The 16,918-nt window shown below is 42.3% G+C and overlaps 1 protein-coding gene across 2 annotated transcripts; it reads right to left on the bottom strand.

Moving 5' to 3' along the window:
* Positions 1-354: 354 nt before the first annotated feature.
* On the bottom strand, positions 355-5,821 carry LOC117557478 (NLR family CARD domain-containing protein 3-like). Of its 2 annotated transcripts, XM_034233331.1 has the most exons (10): positions 5,805-5,821; positions 5,323-5,388; positions 4,725-4,779; positions 4,375-4,603; positions 2,406-4,218; positions 2,051-2,218; positions 1,749-1,916; positions 1,608-1,654; positions 1,107-1,489; positions 355-634 (listed from the first exon to the last, which is right to left on the bottom strand). In XM_034233331.1, exons 3-10 carry the CDS (start codon positions 4,746-4,748, stop codon positions 473-475), a joined length of 2,994 nt encoding a protein of 997 aa, XP_034089222.1. In that variant the 5' UTR covers positions 4,749-4,779; positions 5,323-5,388; positions 5,805-5,821; the 3' UTR covers positions 355-472. The 2 variants fall into 2 exon arrangements, with proteins under 2 accessions (XP_034089222.1, XP_034089221.1); XM_034233330.1 differs by lacking the exon at positions 5,805-5,821 and having other exon boundaries at positions 4,725-5,690.
* Positions 5,822-16,918: the final 11,097 nt, after the last annotated feature.

The raw sequence follows: 16,918 nt of genomic DNA, 5'->3' as shown, positions 1-16,918 counted from the left end.
CCCCTATTATACTGTTTTTCATCAATATGTTATAGGTCTCAGATATATACAAACATGTCTCTGAAGTGTTTGGCTCCAAACACCAAACAGATCATTGCAGCATTACCCATAATCCCCTCTGTTTCAGCCCTGTTTCCAAAGTGCTGATTCTCTGTCTGTTACTTTAGATGAAAGTAAGGAGCCCTTCCCCACGCCCCTCTGAGAGAGATTTGGTTACAAAGAACACAATGGTGCTCTAGGAGGAGATTCAGGTGATAAGGGGGGGGGGTTACCTTGGTTGGTGATTGGCTAATGGTTACACAAGACAAACAAATCGTAAAGTGGCCAAAATCTGATCAGCAGGTTTTTATAGAAATGGATCAGGACAAAAAGAGAAAATCTTTTTTCCTGAAACTTTCAGAATCTCTTTCCACAGAGGGGACACATGTTGATGTGTAATATGACAAAGTGGATTTTGCATAATAGTTGACCTTTAAGGGTATTCTGGCTGGCACAGAATCAATGAAGAATCTGGAAACCCCAGCCTAAATCCTGGATACAGTGGCTCAGAGAACTCAGTGTGGAACGTGTGCAGGTGTGTCATGGCATTTGGAGATACAGCGTAGAAGGACAGCGTGCCAGCTGACCAGTCTAATAATTAATTATAATAATTCCTTACATTTATTATAGCGCTTTATCAATGACTCAAAGCGCTTTACATATACACACATTACACATATATGATACATGCAATGGTCAGATACTGTGGACAATACCCACAGGAGCAAGTTCAGGTGAAGTGTCTTGCCCAAGGACACACCGGCTTTACAGCAGCAGCAGCAGCGGCGGGTTTCACCCCTTGATCTGATGATCATTGCACAGCGCACTGCGCCACACCGTCCATCTTCACGCCTCGAAGACATCGAGGCGCTTTTACAAGTACACATTGGTATTATACATGTACTGTGGACAATACCCACAGGAGCAAATCCGGGTGAAGTGTCTTGCCCAAGGACACAACGGCCTGACGCAGTGGCGGCAGGAGCGGGTTTCGAACTGGAGTTCCCCAGCACTCCCCCTTGATCTGATGATCGGATGCACAGACCACTGCGCCACCCGTCCCATAAGAACACCCCAATCCTTTTGGAGTCGAAGTAGGGAACGGATATGTCTGCGTCGCTCTTATTGAACAATGTGCTGTATTTGCCGTGACAGTAGCGCAGACTCCAGGACTTATCATTGTAGCCAAGGACACATTCGTTTCCTTTCTCTTTCCTGCTGACTCCTTTATAAGCCACTCCAATACCAGTCCATTCGCCAGTCCACTCTACCTCCCAGTAGTGACGAGCATGCAGACCCTCTTTACTGAGAACTTGCCCCCAGTCTGTGAATCTTTCTGGGCTGTCAGGATATGGCTGAACTGATTCCATTCGCGTCATCTTTTTTTGGTCTTCAGACAAAGACAAGTTTGAGTGGGCAGTATTCACATCCAACGTGAGCTCACATACATCTGATGAAAAACAAAAAAGGGAAAAAAACATTTAAAAAAGTCCTTCAGCTCCTAAAACTACAGTACTATTTAAAGAAAAAAAGAAACAATATTTAAGTCAGATACCAAAAAAACTTACATTTCTTCAGAGATGATTTTAAGTAGCATTCCGCATTGCCATTTAATCTAGAAAAAATACAAAGGCGATGTTTTTGATATGAGAAACCCAACAAATTATTATACTAAAGAAAAATAATTGAGAAATTTGACTCAGTTATACCTGACAGTGAGGTGTTCAATGTCCCTCTGTAAACAGGACAACAGCTCCTCCCCTGTCTGTCCTGGATGATTGTAGCTCAGATCGAGTTCCTTCAGGTGGCTTGGGTTGGCTTTAAGAGCAGTAGCCAAATGGCCACAGCCAATCTCTGTGATCCCACAGAACTGCAGCCTGAAAGTGAAGAGTCAAACTTATTCATTATAATCCGTAGAATGCAAATCAACACTGTATTCTCCAAAAATAGAATAATACTGGCCATAATCAGCATTTTTTTGATAGTAGGTAGCCAGCACTTCTTCACAAACCTCAGTTTTTCCAGCTGACATGTTGGACTTGCCAGTCCAGTAGACAGCAGCTCTACTCCCGAGTCTTGCAGGTCATTATCGCTCAGGTCCAGTTCTTTCAGATATGAGTTGCTTAGAACATCTCCAAGTAATTTGCAGGATTTCTCTGTAAGGCTGCATTCTTTTAACCTTTGAAATTAGAAGCAATTTAATACATTTGCTCACAGGGCTTAGATCCTACACATAGCACGTTTATCATTGATTAATATGACATCGGATCAAACAAACTAGTTACCTGCAAATGTATCAATTTTTAAAAAGCATAGAAATATTGTATTGCACGATAAAAGTGCAGAGGATATAGATATTTACTCACAAGGCTACTCTGGACTCTTTGATGACTGGCAGCAGCCTCAGGAGACCTTCCTCTGATCTCGAATATTTCCTCAAGTCAAACTCATCCAACTCTTCCTTTGCGGTCAGCAACACAAAGACCAGAGCAGACCACAGTGAAGGCGACAGTTGAATCTCTGACAAACAACCAGAGCACAGGTATTTCTGGATTTCCTCCAAGAGACGCTGATCATTCAGCTCATTGAGGCAGTGGAAGAGATTGATGCATCTTTCCGGGGAGAGATTTAGCCTGATCTTGTCCTTGATGTACTCTGCAATTTCTTCGTTTCTCTGTGAACTGTACTCCATCGTGGTCAGAACGCTCTTCAGCAAGATCTGATTGGAGGTCTGCGAGAGGCCGAGAAGAAAACGCAGAAACAGATCCAGGTGTCCGTTCTCGCTTCGCAGGGCCTTATCCACTGCACTTTTGAGAAGGCTTGTTGCGTCACTGGGAGCCTCGTGGTCAATAAAGGTTTTGTGCGGCTCAAGCAAGTTCTGATTGAAACAGATGAATCTGTGAAAAATGAACATTGCTGCAAAATACTCCTGAATGCTGAGATGCACAAAGCAGTACACCATCTCCCGGTAAAATCCGCAGTCGTTCTGAGAGATCTGTGTGAACACACCTGAATATATTGCAGCATCAGCAATGTTGATGTTGTACTCTTTCAGTTCATTCTCATAGAAGATCATGTTACCTTTCATCAGGTGCTCAAAGGCCAGTTTTCCTAGCTTCAAGATCATCTCTTCGTCCATTTTCTCCTGGGCCGGTGGTTCCTCTTGTTCTTCTGAGTACTTTTGAGTTCTTATCAACGAGTTGTACACAAGAAAGTTGGTGTACATTTGCGTCAGAGTTTTAGGCATCTCTCCTGGTACACCATCATCCTTCCTTTCAGTTTGTTCTAAAATACTCTGCAGAACGGTGGCGGTTATCCAGCTGAAGACTGGTATGTGACACATGATATGCAGGCTCCTGGTTGACTTAACGTGTGAGATAACTTTACAGGCCATGTTTTGATCAGAGATTTTCTTCCTGAAGTACTCTTCCTTCTTGGGGTCGTTGAAGCCTCGTATTTCCGTCACTCGATCAATCAGAACGACTGGAATGCGATTTGCAGCTGCGGGTCTTGAAGTTATCCAGATGTTTGCTGATGGAAGCAGGTTCCCCTGGATGAGATTCGTCAGTAGCTCATCCACTGAAGCTGGCTCCGAGTCACAACGGCAGGGCTTGTTGAGGTCAAAGGCCAGGGGAAGCCGGCACTCATCCAACCCATCAAATATCAGCATGAGCTTGTATTTGCCAAAATTTGAAATTCCTGATTCCTTGGCCTCTGCGAGAAAGTGTTGAAGAAGCTGCGTCAGTGTGAAAAGTCTCTCCTTCATCAGATTCAGCTCACGAAAGGGAAGATTAATGAGCAGTTGGATATCCTGGTTAACTCTTCCCTCGGCCCATTCCAGATTAAACTTTTGCACGGAGATTGTTTTCCCAATGCCAGAGATTCCTTTCGTCAGCACTGTTCTGATAAATCTGTCCTGTTCGTGCAGAGGCTGAAAGATTTCTTCACACTTGATTGGTTTGTCTTCTGTTGTTCGTCTCCGGTTTGCAGCCTCAATCAGCCTGACCTCATGCTCATTATTTACAGTCCCACCGACTCCCTCTGTGATGTAGAGCTCAGTGTAAACCTTGTTAAGAAGTGTCTGCGTCCCGTGCTGTGCCACTCCCTCATAAATGTATTCAAACTTTTTCAATTTGTGTCGGAGTTTGCGCTGGCAGACATCAAGCTCACCGTAGATGTCTGATTGTATAAAGAGGAGAGTATAATGTTAATGCATTGATTGTTAGTGCTGAAATCTGTTGCCTACGAACAGAACAATCATTTTCACGTTACTTCAGACACTGGCCTCAACATTTATATTTGAAAAAAACTAGACTTCGTATTCTTGGTACTTACGTTTCTCCAGTTTGTTAGCAAGTTCTCTCTGGCCCATTTCCTTTAAAACATGTAACGTGATCTTTAGAACACCCTCACTGGCATCGTTGTCTGGCTTTATTTCTTCAGAAGTCATGGTGTCCTCATTTTGCATTTCACTCTCAGAAGTGTGTGATAGATGAGGAAAGAGCTTCCTTTCATAGCTTTTAAGCTCTCGCAGGACAATGTTCTTGATGTGTACGTCCACTGACTTGGGAGAAAGTAGAATGACTACAACTTTTATAGAACGGGTTTACAGCTAAGATACATTGAAAATGTCTTTAAAACCAAACATATCATTTCTACTTCATTAACGTGAAGATATAGCCTACCTTAAATATGGCATGTGTGTCCATCTCTGTTGGTTCTGGACGGTCATGTTGGTTGCTTCAGAAAAATATTGAGGATCATTATTTTAGAAAATAGATTGTAAGTAGCGTATTATGTCATGGTTTGTAAACGCACAGCATTCAAAGTTGACAAGCAAGACTGATTGTAGAGACGGAGCAGCGTTAGCGGAATAAAACGTTATTTTCAAATGTTTCCCATCGGTTAGTATTCGTCACGGAACAAATTCGAAAAAAGTCAAACTTTTATTTTGAAAGCCCGATTTTCTAACGCTGCACATGCAGTAGGTGTTGGACTGGAAATGCCGGAGAACATCAACGGTTTTGAAAACTTCTGTGACGTAGTGATAATCTTCTCAATAAAACATCTTTGCTGATGTTTTTTCGAGTCTTCTGGCCAATCAGAATCAAGATGACGGCATGGTTTTGTTGCCGGAAGTCCCGACGGAGAATAACTTTGCGGTAGAACTATTCTTTATACATCCATGGGTACATATTCAGATAAAAATGAACACGTAATGAAATACGACCCCCGGTTTGATGATTGACAGGTCACAGAACAATGGGAGCTATCTACCCTAACCCACAAAGTAATTCACATAGACTCTCTCCTTTTTACTCTTCTCTCTGTGAGGAGCAGCAGGTTCAGCTGTCAGAACAAAGTAAAACAAATGGCAAACTATTATTAAATATGTCGGGTAGTAATAGATTTAGTTATTTTTCTTCTCAGAGTGCGTCGTTTATATGTTAGTATTTCTAAAAATCTCCTGGGGGACAATCCCCCCACACCCGCCTGCTGGGGTTGGGTTTTCAGCATGACACGTTTTCACGTATGGTGAATTTGCAGGATTGGCTCCAAGTCTGCCTTTTTATTGAATACAAGTCAAGTGTGCCTTTTTTTGTTATACAGTTCAACTTTGATTCTAGAAACGTAATGACCATCATCAGATTAAACTTTCTTTAAAAGCATACTTTAGTTCTGTGAAGGGATATAAGGATATATGCACTGTACTTTACATTACATTACATTGCATTTAGCTGACGCTTTTATCCAAAGAGACTTACAATAAGTACATTCGACCAGGAAGACACAACCTTGAAGAAAACAGAATCATATAAGTACATCAGGTTTCATAGAGCCAAACATTTCAAGTGCTACTCAACTGGCTTTAGGTAAGCCAGTCCTTTATTAGTATAAAAGTGCTTCGTTAATAGTTCTAACGCTCGAAGTGGAGTCGAAAGAGATGAGTTTTCAGTTTGCGCCGGAAGATGTGCAAGCTATCTGCCGTCCTGATGTCAATGGGGAGCTCATTCCACCATCTTGGAGCCAGGACAGCAAACCCACGTGTTTTCGCCAATGGGAACTTCACTTTAATTACAATTGTATGCAGATTTTTTGTTGAATAGATTTGAGCGGTTCAAAATTGTGGGTCGCGATTTATTGACAAGGAAAAAAGAGGGTCCCGAGCATGTCCCGAGGCCTGACTAGTTGAGAACCACTGCACTACACTATATATAATCCAGGGGGCGGTATTGCGCCTAAAAGCTGTTTGCCAGCCACCCTTACACAACAAATGAAGAACAACAAAACACAACAAAACGAAAAAAATACAAGAAGAAGAATAGTTAGTATGGCGAGTTCAGATAACACTCAGGAGCTAGAAGACCCACCTGCTTCTTTTAAATCAGCTGTGTGGGAAAATGTCGGGTTCCCTGTGGACTACAATAACGATGGAGTGCGAGTGGTGGATCGGACGAGGACGGTGTGCCGGTGTCAGTACCAGATATGTTCGGGCTACCAGATATGTTCGGGTGTATTTCCGTCGCATCCGTCTTCCGTCATATCCGTCATATACTCACCTCCCTCTGCTCCCAGCGCTCTGCTGCCACAGCACCACACTGTGTGGGGTGCTATGGTGGGGTCCCATGTACTTGTGCACATAAATAATGTTTCTAATTATTTACAATTACTTTACTTGACGTTACTTTAGCCAACACTTTTATAAGGCCACTAGATTAGATAATTACGAAATGTGTAGATAGAATACATATATTTCAGGTTGTTATTTTGTCATTATGTTTAATGTTTTATTTACCTTTTAGTATTTGTATATAGTATCTGAACTTTGGAGAGGAGTTGGGAGACACATGACACATCACATCTACAGATCAAGGCGAAGCGAATGGAAGTACTCCCATACTCCTAGCGTGAAAATGTTTGTGAAAACGTGTGCAAAGTCTCCGAAAATCCTAAAAATAAGCTCATATTTGAATTCCCCATAAAAAAACACATCATTCAGTAAAAACAAGGCCCCACTGATCATCTACTCTCTGAGACGATTCCAGGGATGTCTGGCTTGAGTTTCGACCATCAGGGAAAGTGGACAAAAGTGCCCGAGATCAGCCTCTTAATTTACCCAGGGCCTAGTGCTTGGTTTTGGGCATGAACATTCAGGAAACTCCCCTGAGTATTTTATTAAATATCTGAACTTTGGAGAGGAGTTGGGGGACACACGACACATCAAATCACATCTACAGATCAAGACGAAGCTAGTGGAAGTACTCCTAGCGTGTGAAAATGTTTGTGAAAAACGTGTACAAAGTCTCCGAAAACGGAGCAGTGGCTGTGATGCTAGCTTTGCGGCTAGCGGTTAGTTGTTATTGTTTGAAGTTGTTGCTATGGAAACAACATGACGGAGACAAAATTTATATTTTCTACATATAATAACGGACAAAGTAAAGAATGAAGTGTAGGCTATGCCTGTTTGAAGTTGTTGCTAAGGAAACAACATGACGGAGAAAAAGTATAATCTTCTACATATAATAACGGACAAAGTAAAGAATGAAGTGTCGGCTATGTTTAAATGTTCGGAATTTGACCGTGATGGCCCTCTTGAGTTGCCGTAAAATATGACGAATATGACGGATGACGGATGCGACGGAAATACACCCGAACATATCTGGTAGCCCGAACATATCTGGTACTGACACCGGTGTTACAGGGTTAGATACTAGAGTCATAGAGTGGCGAAGTCACGCCCATCTACTTCCGCCCCATGGGACCTTATTTCTAAAAAATTATGTATTGAAGTCAATGGAGAGAGAACTTATCTTTCGATCCCATTTGAATTGTGCCATGAATTACACATATAATGTTTGTCAATCTTAAAAAATCATTTCCATGTCAAAAAAGTCACAGTTTGTCTTAAAACTGTTGAAATATAAGACTATGAAAAATAGGCAACTAGAAAGACTATTACTTTTTATGTCAATTTGCACATTTCATGGTGATGCTCAGCCTCTCCCCTTAACTCCTAACAGTCATCGTCATGTCAACCACAACACAGAGAAATACTGATAGAAATGTGTGTGTAGTTGTTGATACATTGCTGACAGAGGGAACTAGAATACAGATTTAAGAAATATCAGTTTTTGTCATAAGCATGTTTTGTCTTGACTATATTACAACTATATTATAATAAAATGATATAGTATTTATATTATTGAATTAATTATGATTATTATTATTAGTAGAAGTAGTTTATTTGCATTAATTATATTTTAATCTTTTTGAGGCTAGTATTTGGCAGGAAATGCAGACGTATTCACCTGTAAACCCATACTGAACGACATACATGCACATTTACCATTTACCTCACTGTATAACAAAGTAACTGTGTTGATAATAATAAAAAGTTCACTCCTATCGGTTTTGGGGGGGGGGGCTCATCTCATATCACAATGTTTAAATGTTTTTTTTTAAACATTGATCCCTCCTCCCTTGGCCTCCCTGCCACTTAATTCAGGAGTTTACTTGATTGACAGAAAAAGCGACCTATCGTTTTCCAGTCTGTTAACCCAGAATGCAAAGCGATACAAAATCAGTCAAGTGCCGTGAAAACTCAAATAAATTAAAGAGACAAACAACAAAATGAGTGCGGGACCGAGCAAGAAGCTAAAGACAAACCACTTCCATCCAGAATGGGAGGAAGAATATGTTGTTGTGATGTCACATTCAAAGGTTATTTGCCTTATTTGTAAAGCAAGCGTCGCTCTGCCAAAGAAAGGTAACGTGGAGAGGCATTATCGGAGTGTTCACAAGGCATGACAGCGACTTCCCTCCGAGTAGCGAGTTGAGAAAGAGAAAGGTGTATTATTGCTACACAAACATTATCTCGCAGTCTTAGTGTCGCCAACTCGTTTCTAATGCAAAAAGACAAAACAAATGCGTCTATGGTCGGTGTATTTTTTATCTTTCCAATCGAGACGAGATCTCTCTCCGGTCTGTGTGCGAGGGGGCGGGGCAGTTTACACGCAGCTGCTACATGCAGCAACACACGGAGTAGGCCATAAGGTGAACCCTGTTATCGTTTCAACCCGCTCCACAGAAGTGAAACTACACAATCTTTAGTTCATAAAAAAGAACGAGTCATGCTTATCCACCAAAAAAAATATCGTCGCTAAAATTCCTGCCAATTCTTCTAGGCACGTAATTATTGGCTGAACTAGTCCCTTCGAAGCGTAATAATATCTTGGTCCAAAGTCGTGCCACGGTTCGTCACGTGATCGTGCTACACCAATTGGGTAGCTGCATATTGTCAACAGAAGTGAAAGATGGCGGCCGCCATGGTTACGCTAAACCAGACCAAATGGATTCTAAACAGTGCTGTATGCTTGTTTTATGTCATGTTTTGTCATATGTCTTAATACATCACTAAGTCCGAGGTATTTGCGTTATATACGCGGTATTTGTGAGAGGTTTTACTATCTGGGAACAGAGTTGACCATCGAATCAACATTGACTAGCAGCGTTTATCAGCCAACTCCAGCTACAAACAATTTCCCACGGGGATTAATAAAGTATATCAAACTCATATTTATCAAACTATCATTCCTGGACTGCCATGTTCACATCGCTAGGTTTCATTGGGATTATTCCATTAGACTGAGGACTTTTTGTCTGTCTGTTGTTACCCTGTACACGTTAAATGCACTCTTAAAATAAACATGACTTGATTTTCTGCGTCCAAGAAGAAGGTTAACTTGTTACGTTAAGTAATTTAGATCAATAAAATGCAGTACTTCCAGGCTGAAGACTTTTCTTTTTGTTGCTGCTTTTAATTGAACTATTCATATCTTAGACTGCACTGTAAACTTTTATCCATGTATTTTTTCTTTTAATGTTTCTTTTATTAGCTTTTCTTTTGAATGACTGATTTTAAATGCCATTTTCTTAATGTCTTTAATTTTTTGTAAAACACTTTGAATTGCCTTGTGTTGAAAAGTGCTATATAAATAAACTTGCCTTGCCTTACTTATACCAATGTCCATTGATTCATTTATTTACTCATTCATCCCTCCACAAATGAAAACAACACTGATGAACCATAAAAACGAGATTTATTACAAATATAAAAGGTATGACATAGAAAACAGTAGAAGGACATGTAATGTAGTATAATTGATTGGTGTCAGGCTGGGCGGAGCGGCTGATTGGTGCTGTGATTGCCTCAGCTGGTTAAAAGAGTCCTGCTGATTATACTCTGTTCTAGTACCAAAACAAACGTATCTATGAGTGATGTGTGAGCGCGTCGGCCAGGCACTAAAACCAAAAGAACAGAAAAGAGCTTAAGAAAGATGGAAAGAAGGCTCTTTTATTCCTATTCCTCACTGTCAGTGTCAGGGCAGTCATCGTTCTCTTCCTCTGTTTCTTTTTTATTTGCACAATTTGAGCAACGACATAAGTCTGTGCAACAGAGTCCTGCAGAGAAGCATGAACATCTGCCTTTCTCACAGGCAGACTCTTTGCAGCTGCAGTGTATCACATGCAACACACTGTCAGGGGCAGGATTTCTTGTCATCCAGGTGACGTGTAAGTTCCCATCCTCTATTTCCCAACCATATCCAGCAGGTGATGGAGCATTCATTTCTCTTTTGAGACAGGACCTCATTATTGCTGCCTGGTAATTTGCCCTTTTGCAGTGCTGATGGAGGGCATCATGAGTAGGGGGAATGCTTAATTCTGGCAAGGCCGATGATGCCATACAGAAAGCCTTGTACCATAGCATCATTTACATGTTCGGCTGCTGGCTGATCATACAGGTGACATACATACCGGCAAAGAAGTGCAAATGTTGATTGCTCCAAGTCAAAGTTAGTACCTAAACTTCTGAAAGCCTTAAGGTAGTCATCTTTCTCACATGCAACAGCAAATGACTTTCTTTTGCCTTTGCCATAGAAAGCGCTTGTGGAGTCACACCCAGAGAACGTGTGAATTCCAATCAAGGCTGAACACACACTGGTTCCGAGAGCTGATGACCCATGGCAATGTCAATGATCCGTGTCCTGTTGCCAGTCCCTGTGAACACATATAAGCTGCATGGCAAATCTGCCTGCAGACTTACAGCAATGACTGCCACATCAGTGTCCGAGCTCTTGATGATGACAGCTTTGTGCTCCTGTGCAGCATGTTGGGCATGTAAAAACACCCGTGTGTCACATTCCTCATGATCACACTACAGGTCTTCAACAACATCAACAGACTGTACACCCTCCATGACAGTTACACAGTGGCATTGATTTTGATGGGCAATGTACAAGCTGAGGTTTTTACCCACTGTTGTGAGGTCTGCATGTGTCCATGCCACATAAAGGAATTCGGCCAGTGCTTCCTTATTTTTTCCGTCAGAGAGAAACTTCTTCCACTGGGTTGGAGTTCTCTGATCTGGGCTGAAGATTGTTATTAGTTGTGACCCTGCATCAGCTCTACGGGACCGTTCTAGGCTTTTGATGCTGATGGGTGGATACCGGTCAGTGACAAAATCAATGCGTGTACACTTGTGATGCAAAGCAAGTTGGAGTATGCTCTGCAGTATGGTCTCTGCAAGCTCTCCAAATGTTGCTGGTCTGGATGGCATGGCCTGCATGACTGCCATGCCATCAAAAAGAATGGCAACCACCTATTGGAACTTTGTCAACCAAGCACTCTCCACCTTTGCTCTGCAATAGATCCATGAGAGCTGATTTGTTTGTTTTGGCAAGTGAACCATCAGCACTTGCTAATGGATATGACACAGTTCCCAAGGAATATGACAGAATTTCCCTCATTTCAATTTTCCTGCTCTGGCCAAGGATGAGGAGCCTGGAAAATAACTTCTTGTCAGCACGCAAAATCACTTCCTTGCCTGCTGCAGATTTTTTGGGGGGCTTTTTCTGATCACTGAGAGTCTTGAGTTTTTGTGATATTATGGGGGCAAATATGTCAACTGTTTTGGATAACAGTCTCTGCTCCATAAACTCCTTTACAGCATTTTCACCCTTTTCTGAGGCAACAAGCAAATCCTTTGTGATTTCTCCTGTTGCTACTCTTCCAGAGCTAAGACACACAATGCCGTCTTGGTGTACATCAAAAGGGTTGAGCATGGAATCAATAGTGTCCAAGATTCTACTCACAGCCTTTGCATCAGCAGAGATGCGTGTCTTGTCCAGGTCTTTTCTTGTCTGTAGCTCAGGAGATATCCCTGCCATTGATTCACACTGTCTTGCTATCGCGGCTCTTTCATGCTGTGACAGTATCCAGCGATACACTGCAGACCGATTTTGTGTGATCCCTGTCCAGCCACCTTTGGTCTTGGCATCTCTGTTAAGCGTTTGCTCAATAGCCTGGTCGCAAGCAATGGAGGCAAATCCATGAACACTTTGTCGCTGGACAGTCCACTGGCCTTTCACATTCATGTCACTGTGGCAAGAGGGATGTGTGACAGGCAGATTCATCATTTCCAGCCAGTATGCAGGTAAATATCGAGCGTAATTTACTCTATCGTAGGCAAAAAACCATGGCATCATTAACCGGACGGTTGACAGGTGAAGCTGCCAGTTTGATTCTCAGCGTTGCTCTCACAAACAGGAGGGAGTAGCTGCATCATGTCAATGTATGAGCTCCAGAAAGCAAATGTTGCATTCTCTGTACTCCTCCTCTGCACAAAGTCTGCATATTTCGAGCACATATTATCAAACCTCTGATCTGCACTCAAAACATCCATCAATCTGTCTGGAAAGGCACATTCCATCTCAGTGATGACATCCATGCACGCAGCTCTCTCTTGGGGTGGCAAGGAGTCCATGAAGGTGATAACCGGATGCGCTGCAGACTCTCCATATAGAAGTTTATGAGCCCTCATGCTGCGATTGTAGTGATGGCCATTGAGTACCCCATTGATGGATCCTGGGGCAAACAACTTCAGATTCAATGAGGATATCTTGCAGTCCTGCATCTCCGAACCTTTTGCCTAGAATACTCAGGTAGGACATGCATGTATGGAATTCACCTAGTCTAATCACTAGACGCTTTGTAAACTCAACATCCTTCCAGCGTATTTGCTGTGCTTTGGCATATATAGCCTGGTCAAACACTAAAACTATATGATCCAGTTCTAGCTGGTCAGCAATCTGGACACTTCGCTTCAGGATAGTGTTGACTGTTGACATCTCTGTTGGTGAGGCTTCAATGACTGGAAGATAATACAATGCGGACTTCTGCAGAGTGTTTTCATCCTGAAGCAGTGTAATGGAACCCTGTCCAGCTTGGGATTGTACAACTATCCGTACATGTGGACTTCACAAAAGCATATGCCATTTCAGCTTGTACAGCAAAGTGGGTGTCCATTCTGCATGTCGCTGACTGCACTGGTTGACACAAGTTCTGTGGCCCTTGCCTTTTGGACTGATGGTAAGGTTGTATAGGCATTGGGGGGGGGGCTATGAATGAGGTAACTCCCTTTCTCAGTGGCTGTCTGATTGCTGTGGACATAGGGCTCGCCGGGCACACTCTGGAGCATAATTCCATTTGTATGGTGAGTAGTTCCACGACCCGATAGTGTCTCCTCACCAAAGTCAATGTTATCCCACACAAGTGTTGTGGGTGTCCGCTTTGAGAATCCCTTCGGTATTTTGTCTCTGCCTTCTACTAGTGTCAGTTGGGCAAGGCTAGTGTCTAGACTCAAAACTGTGTCCCATGATGCACAATGTCCCAGTCTGTTAAGCAGTGATACAATGCATGATGATCCAGTTAAATGTCGAACAGTTAAACCTAAAGCCAAGGACTTGGGTGTCTGCTTGCGGCCCTTGGAAGCAAGGTACACAATGTCTTGACAAACAGACAACACTTTCAAATGTACGTCATCATCAATGTTGACATAATGATCCAGTGTTGGCTCCTCAGTGGAACCTATAATCCAGCTGAGCAGATTGTATAGTCCAATGGGGACAACAGTTTGAGATTCAGTGACATTTACATTTTCAGAAGTGGGAGGCCATGGGCATGACATGCCAGGAGTGTCACTAAGCAGTCTTTTCAAAAACAACGCTGGCTGTATACAGTGTCCTTGTGTCCTCATGTGTTGTTTGGCACTTTGTTCTCCCTGTTTCATTGTCGCTGTCTGTCTGGCTCAATTCACTGGACTGTGTTGTTTCCGTACCGGATGGATCTGGTAGCATGTCCACGAGTGCATCCTTTGACAGAGTCTCAGCAAAAACCAGTTCGCAGACGTTGCGCTTGGTGGGCATCTGAAACGCTAGCTGAGGGAAATCTTGAGCCAGCCTCTTCTTCAACAGATCCTGTCTGTAACACAACAAAACAGTGACAATTACGAGTCACAGGAGTACCATCAAAAGCAGAGTGGTGGAGGTGATACAAGACATTACAGACTAGAACCTATCTGCCATACAGCACATTTAACACCAAAGAAGCCAAATAAAGGCCCACATCATCACAAACAACACTACACACTACACATCATGGGGGTTTTCTCCAAACAGGCCTGTCATACACATTTTGTTTAAAGCTGGCCTTGCACATGATAAATAATAAGACTTGTATTACATTGCAGTTACCTGTAGTTTGAAGCATCAACACCTTCGTTTGCTTTCACCATGTCAATGAAGGCCTGCCTCAGCTGGCCCATTCTAAGCACCTCATTGTTGACAAGCAGCCTCTGGCGGATGATCCTCTCACAGAACAGCTTGTAACTGGCATCAAACATTGCCTCATCCCTACAACACATGAATGAGAAGTAAATAAATGGATAATGAAGTGTTGTGATTGTGTGCACATATAACAGAAGGAAATTGGATGTTTACTTATAATGTTAAGTATGTGTATGTGTATATATATATAGCCATCGCCGACACACACCTGGACTTCAGTCTGGTGGTAGTGCAAATAGGTAAAGCAATCCAAGGAGAAATAACTTACTGTTCTGTCTCTGGTTTGTCAGGTCTCAGCAAAAACATGGTGTACTGACTGTAACAGCTTTTGTGGTACCGCACCTCCAGAGCCACACAGTCTTTGTCTTTTATATGTAAAAGAACACTTTGGTCATCTTTCTTCTCAGCAGCTTTCTGCAATTTGCCTAAACGGAAAAAAAGGACAACTCAATGAGTTTGTTGACGTATCTCTCACACATAATTGTACCTTTCAGTTATTCAACCACAGAGAATGTGTGTGTGTGTGGTGTGGTGGTGTGTGTGTAGTGTGTGGGTGGGGGAGGGGGTTTGCTTACCTGCTTTAATGTTTCAGCCTTACACAGTTGATCCCTTTGTCGCTTGCCTGCTTTGATGATCATTTTCTCCTTCATCTTGCATATAATGCACAGGGCAGGAAGGACGGGGCCAGAGCCTGCGATTGGCAGGCCTGACCTTGATCGTAGCTTCTCTGTTTGGCTTCGGTACGTGCTGCGAGACGTCGATGGGATGGGCTCGACCTCAAGGTCCTCCCTAACGTCTTGATCTCCCTCACGTGCGAGCCGTCTTTCCACCTTCGTCATGGCCTTTGTGTCGGTAAACCTTATGTAGCATGTGTGGTGGAAGCCAGCGTCCTCAGGAATATCTTCGAACTCGAAATCAAGACAGTGCTTGTGGTTTTCAGCCACCACGTTCCGAGAGTCTCCCTTCAAGCCGAGCGACCGTTGTAAGCTTGTCCTGTACGTATTCCATCTTGTATTGGTAAAACAATCAACCTTTTCGTGCTTCACAGACGTAATATGCATGTAACAATGTTTGTGTGTTGACAATTTTGACTTTTTGAGACTTTCTGGTGTGTTTTCCTCGTCTCCGCTACTCGATGAAACCATGGCGGCCGCCATCTTTCACTTCTGTTGACAATATGCAGCTACCCAATTGGTGTAGCACGATCACGTGATGAACCGTGGCACGACTTTGGACCAAGATATTATTACGCTTCGAAGGGAATAGTTCAGCCAATAATTACGTGCCTAGAAGAATTGGCAGGAATTTTAGCGACGAAATTTTTTTTGGTGGATAAGCATGAATCGTTCTTTTTATGAACTAAAGATTGTGTAGTTTCACTTCTGTGGAGCGGGATTTCTTTTCTAAAGGACTTTTCGAGGTTCACCTTGCGGCCTAGAGGGGATGGCGGAGAGAAGCGCTCCAAGGTATGGTTAAATGTTACCCATCTCGAGGTGGACAATCCTCGTTACCAAAAGTGCAATAACAGTTTATCATGTGAGGGCGGTAACACGAGCAATTTGTCTAAACATTTAGCAAAAAATGCTCCACATCCAGACGGAGGAATGCACCGGGTTCAACTGTCTTTCTTGTAGCTCTGTAGCTCCATCCACGAGTAACGTTTCCACGTCAGGTGTTATGTATGCTAGCAGCAACACACGGAGTTAACTCAATGATACAAACATGGGTTAATGATTAGAGGAAACAGAGTTATTTAGTTTGTTAAAGTTTCAACTATTCGGTTTACAGTTCTGTCATCAGATTATTTAATACGACTTGTTAAAACACTGTTGTTTCTTTTGATGTGAAATATTATTTATTTTATTTAAATAAAAAGCAATGTTAGTTTTGTATACAATTTGTTAAGTTAATTTAATAATATATGTATTTTTGAATCAAGTATTCATCTTTATTGTCTTCATTGTTAGTTTCCACATGCCTAAAACAACCTCAAGCTAAATCTAAAAGTTGATGGCTAAATAAGAGCGTTTGAGAAATTGTGCAAGGCATACAGTAATAGTCCGAATAGTCGATTAATCGTTTCATTAATCGATAGATTAATCGATTTTCAAATTAGTCGTTTGTTGCAGCCCTATTGTAGTTATCCCATGTATAAATAAAACGTGTTATTCAGCAAACCCTTGCAATTTGGAATA

This window comes from Gymnodraco acuticeps, unplaced genomic scaffold (genome assembly GCF_902827175.1).
Source record: "Gymnodraco acuticeps unplaced genomic scaffold, fGymAcu1.1, whole genome shotgun sequence".
Taxonomy (NCBI): Eukaryota; Metazoa; Chordata; class Actinopteri; order Perciformes; family Bathydraconidae; genus Gymnodraco; species Gymnodraco acuticeps.
The sequence above is the reverse complement of the archived record's forward strand: the minus strand, read 5'-3'. Positions and strand labels throughout refer to the sequence as shown.

Excerpts from the sequence above, each read along its gene's own strand:
- LOC117557478 (XM_034233331.1), bottom strand. The coding sequence starts at position 4,748 with ATGGACACACATGCCATATTTAAG. Across the intron at positions 4,604-4,724 it reads ACACACATGCCATATTTAAG|TCAGTGGACGTACACATCAA; the intron begins GTAGGCTATATC and ends CTTTCTCCCAAG. Across the intron at positions 2,219-2,405 it reads AAAGAGTCCAGAGTAGCCTT|GTTAAAAGAATGCAGCCTTA; the intron begins GTGAGTAAATAT and ends CTAATTTCAAAG.